At 36.0% G+C, this 1,895-nt stretch overlaps 1 protein-coding gene across 2 annotated transcripts; it reads left to right on the top strand.

Annotated features, from left to right (window-relative positions):
• The first annotated feature begins 236 nt into the window (after positions 1 to 236).
• On the top strand, positions 237 to 1,317 carry LOC114733620 (vinorine synthase-like). 2 transcript variants are annotated; one of them, XM_028921111.1, is made up of 2 exons: positions 237 to 613; positions 741 to 1,317. In XM_028921111.1, exons 1-2 carry the CDS (start codon positions 259 to 261, stop codon positions 1,142 to 1,144), a joined length of 759 nt encoding a protein of 252 aa, XP_028776944.1. In that variant the 5' UTR covers positions 237 to 258; the 3' UTR covers positions 1,145 to 1,317. The 2 variants fall into 2 exon arrangements, with proteins under 2 accessions (XP_028776944.1, XP_028776943.1); XM_028921110.1 differs by having other exon boundaries at positions 702 to 1,317.
• The last annotated feature ends 578 nt before the right edge of the window (positions 1,318 to 1,895 follow it).

Below are 1,895 nucleotides of genomic sequence, written 5' to 3'. Positions count from 1 at the left end.
ATCTAGAGTTCCCTCAAAGCTCTCAGATTTTCTTGAGAAAAATACCAACCAACAGCTCAGGGAGATTAAAGGGCCGGGTTTCTTCCATTAGATCCCTACACGCCTAAACTAGATGATGATGATGAAGATTGTCTAATAACGGCTGTTCAAGTTACTGAGTTTGGCTGTGGAGGTATAGCAATTGGCGTGTGCATCTCACACAAGGTTTGTGATGGGACAACAGTAGCTTCATTCCTCCAAGCTTGGTCTCACAAGGCAATGGGAGAAGGAAGTGATGAAGTGGTGGCTTCTTCTTCGCCTCTTCATATGGAAGCTTCATTGCTATTTCCATCCAAAGGCATAGAGATTGACTTCAATGACATGATAGGTGAGAAAAATATTACCACGAAGAGGTTCATGTTTAGTGAAAATAGCTTGTGCAGGCTACAAGAAGACATTTCAAGAGATTGCGTCTTTAAGCCTACTAGAGTTGAAGCTGTGACAGCCTTGATATGGAAATCAGCCTTGGAAGCTGCAAGAACCACAGAGGCAACTCATAATGGTAGTTCATTGATGTTACATGCTGTGAACATACGAGGCCGGATGCTGCCGCCATTGCCAGAGAATTCTTTAGGTGACAATAACATGCTTCACTTATATATGTATTTATAAATGTTTTTAATTGCTTTCTTAATCTGAACATTTGTATTAACAAAATATAGGTAATCTCTATGTGCCTGCCATTTCTCCATTGTTTGAAGTTGACAAAGAAATGAAGGTGGAGCTACAAGACTTGGCAAAAGTAGTGAGAAGAACAATAAAAATGGTTGATGGAGATTATGTGAGCAAGTTTCAAGGAGATGGGCAAGAACTTATGGAAGCCCTTGAACCAATATTACAACTGTTGTATTTAATGATCGAGGAAGGTGTTCCTTGTTATACTTTCAGCAGTTGGGTGAGGCTTGGTTTCTATGACACAAACTTTGGATGGGGCAAACCAAATTGGGTTTGTACTATTGGAGTGCCTATAAGAAATGTGATTTTTTTGATGCCATCTTGTTCTGATGACGGAGGAATAGAGGCTTGGGTCACCTTGAATGAGTCTCATATGCCCCACTTTGAAACCAATCCTCTACTTCTTCAATTTGCTTCTTTTGATCCTTAACTACTCTGTTGACGAGTAGTATATGTATACTTTCATCTATTTGCAAATTATTTGGAGTACTGTCAAGCATATGTATTAAGTTGGATGATTGTTAAAGAAATATCATATTGTGAGGGTACTATCTTCACTCTATAATATAACAGCTAGTTAACTTATTTGAGTAGATCAAAAAAGTTTGTTAATTCAGTTGCTTGTAACAAATATGAGTTGAATTTTCTAGAATATCTTTACTAATCATATGTATTAACTAGAACTACTATTTGATAAAATTGCTAACATGTGCAACTATTCTAAAGACTAGTTTGAAAAAATAGATAAATATGACAGACAAAGTAGATTGAGATCTTATATTTAAGATTAAAATAAAAGTTAAATTAACTCTTATATTAAAGATCGAAGGTAGTTTTATTCGTATTATGTTACATGTCTATTTGTCAAAAGTTATATCTTTAAGGGTCCCCAAATGTAAAGGGTCTGTGTCACCTTTTTTTTTTTTTTTTTTTTTGGTACAAGGTCTGTGTCACCTTTTACTGTCAGACAAGTAAATAGATCTTTCAACTTCAATTTCAGGCCCAAAAAAAAGATCTTTCAACTTAGACGTCGGCTGGTCATCGCTCATCTCTCTTGGGCCCTGTCATTAATCAAAGGCTGTGCAGGGCACCATACTTAAAAAAGTGGCAAGCATGCGGACATACTGTCTTTGATTTCTATTATATATTTTAAATAATCTATTCACATAGTATAAAAAATT

This window comes from Neltuma alba, unplaced genomic scaffold (genome assembly GCF_004799145.2).
Source record: "Neltuma alba isolate B1F8T4 unplaced genomic scaffold, ASM479914v2 tig00013021_pilon, whole genome shotgun sequence".
NCBI lineage: Eukaryota > Viridiplantae > Streptophyta > Magnoliopsida > Fabales > Fabaceae > Neltuma > Neltuma alba.
Note: the sequence above shows the minus strand (reverse complement) of the source record. Positions and strands in the feature narration are given on the sequence as shown.

Coding starts and splice junctions, on each gene's coding strand:
- LOC114733620 (XM_028921110.1), top strand. CDS start 259: ATGGGAGAAGGAAGTGATGAAGTGGTGGCTTCTTCTTCGCCTCTTCAT. Junction 614..701: donor ATTGCCAGAGAATTCTTTAG/GTGACAATAACA, acceptor AACAAAATATAG/GTAATCTCTATGTGCCTGCC.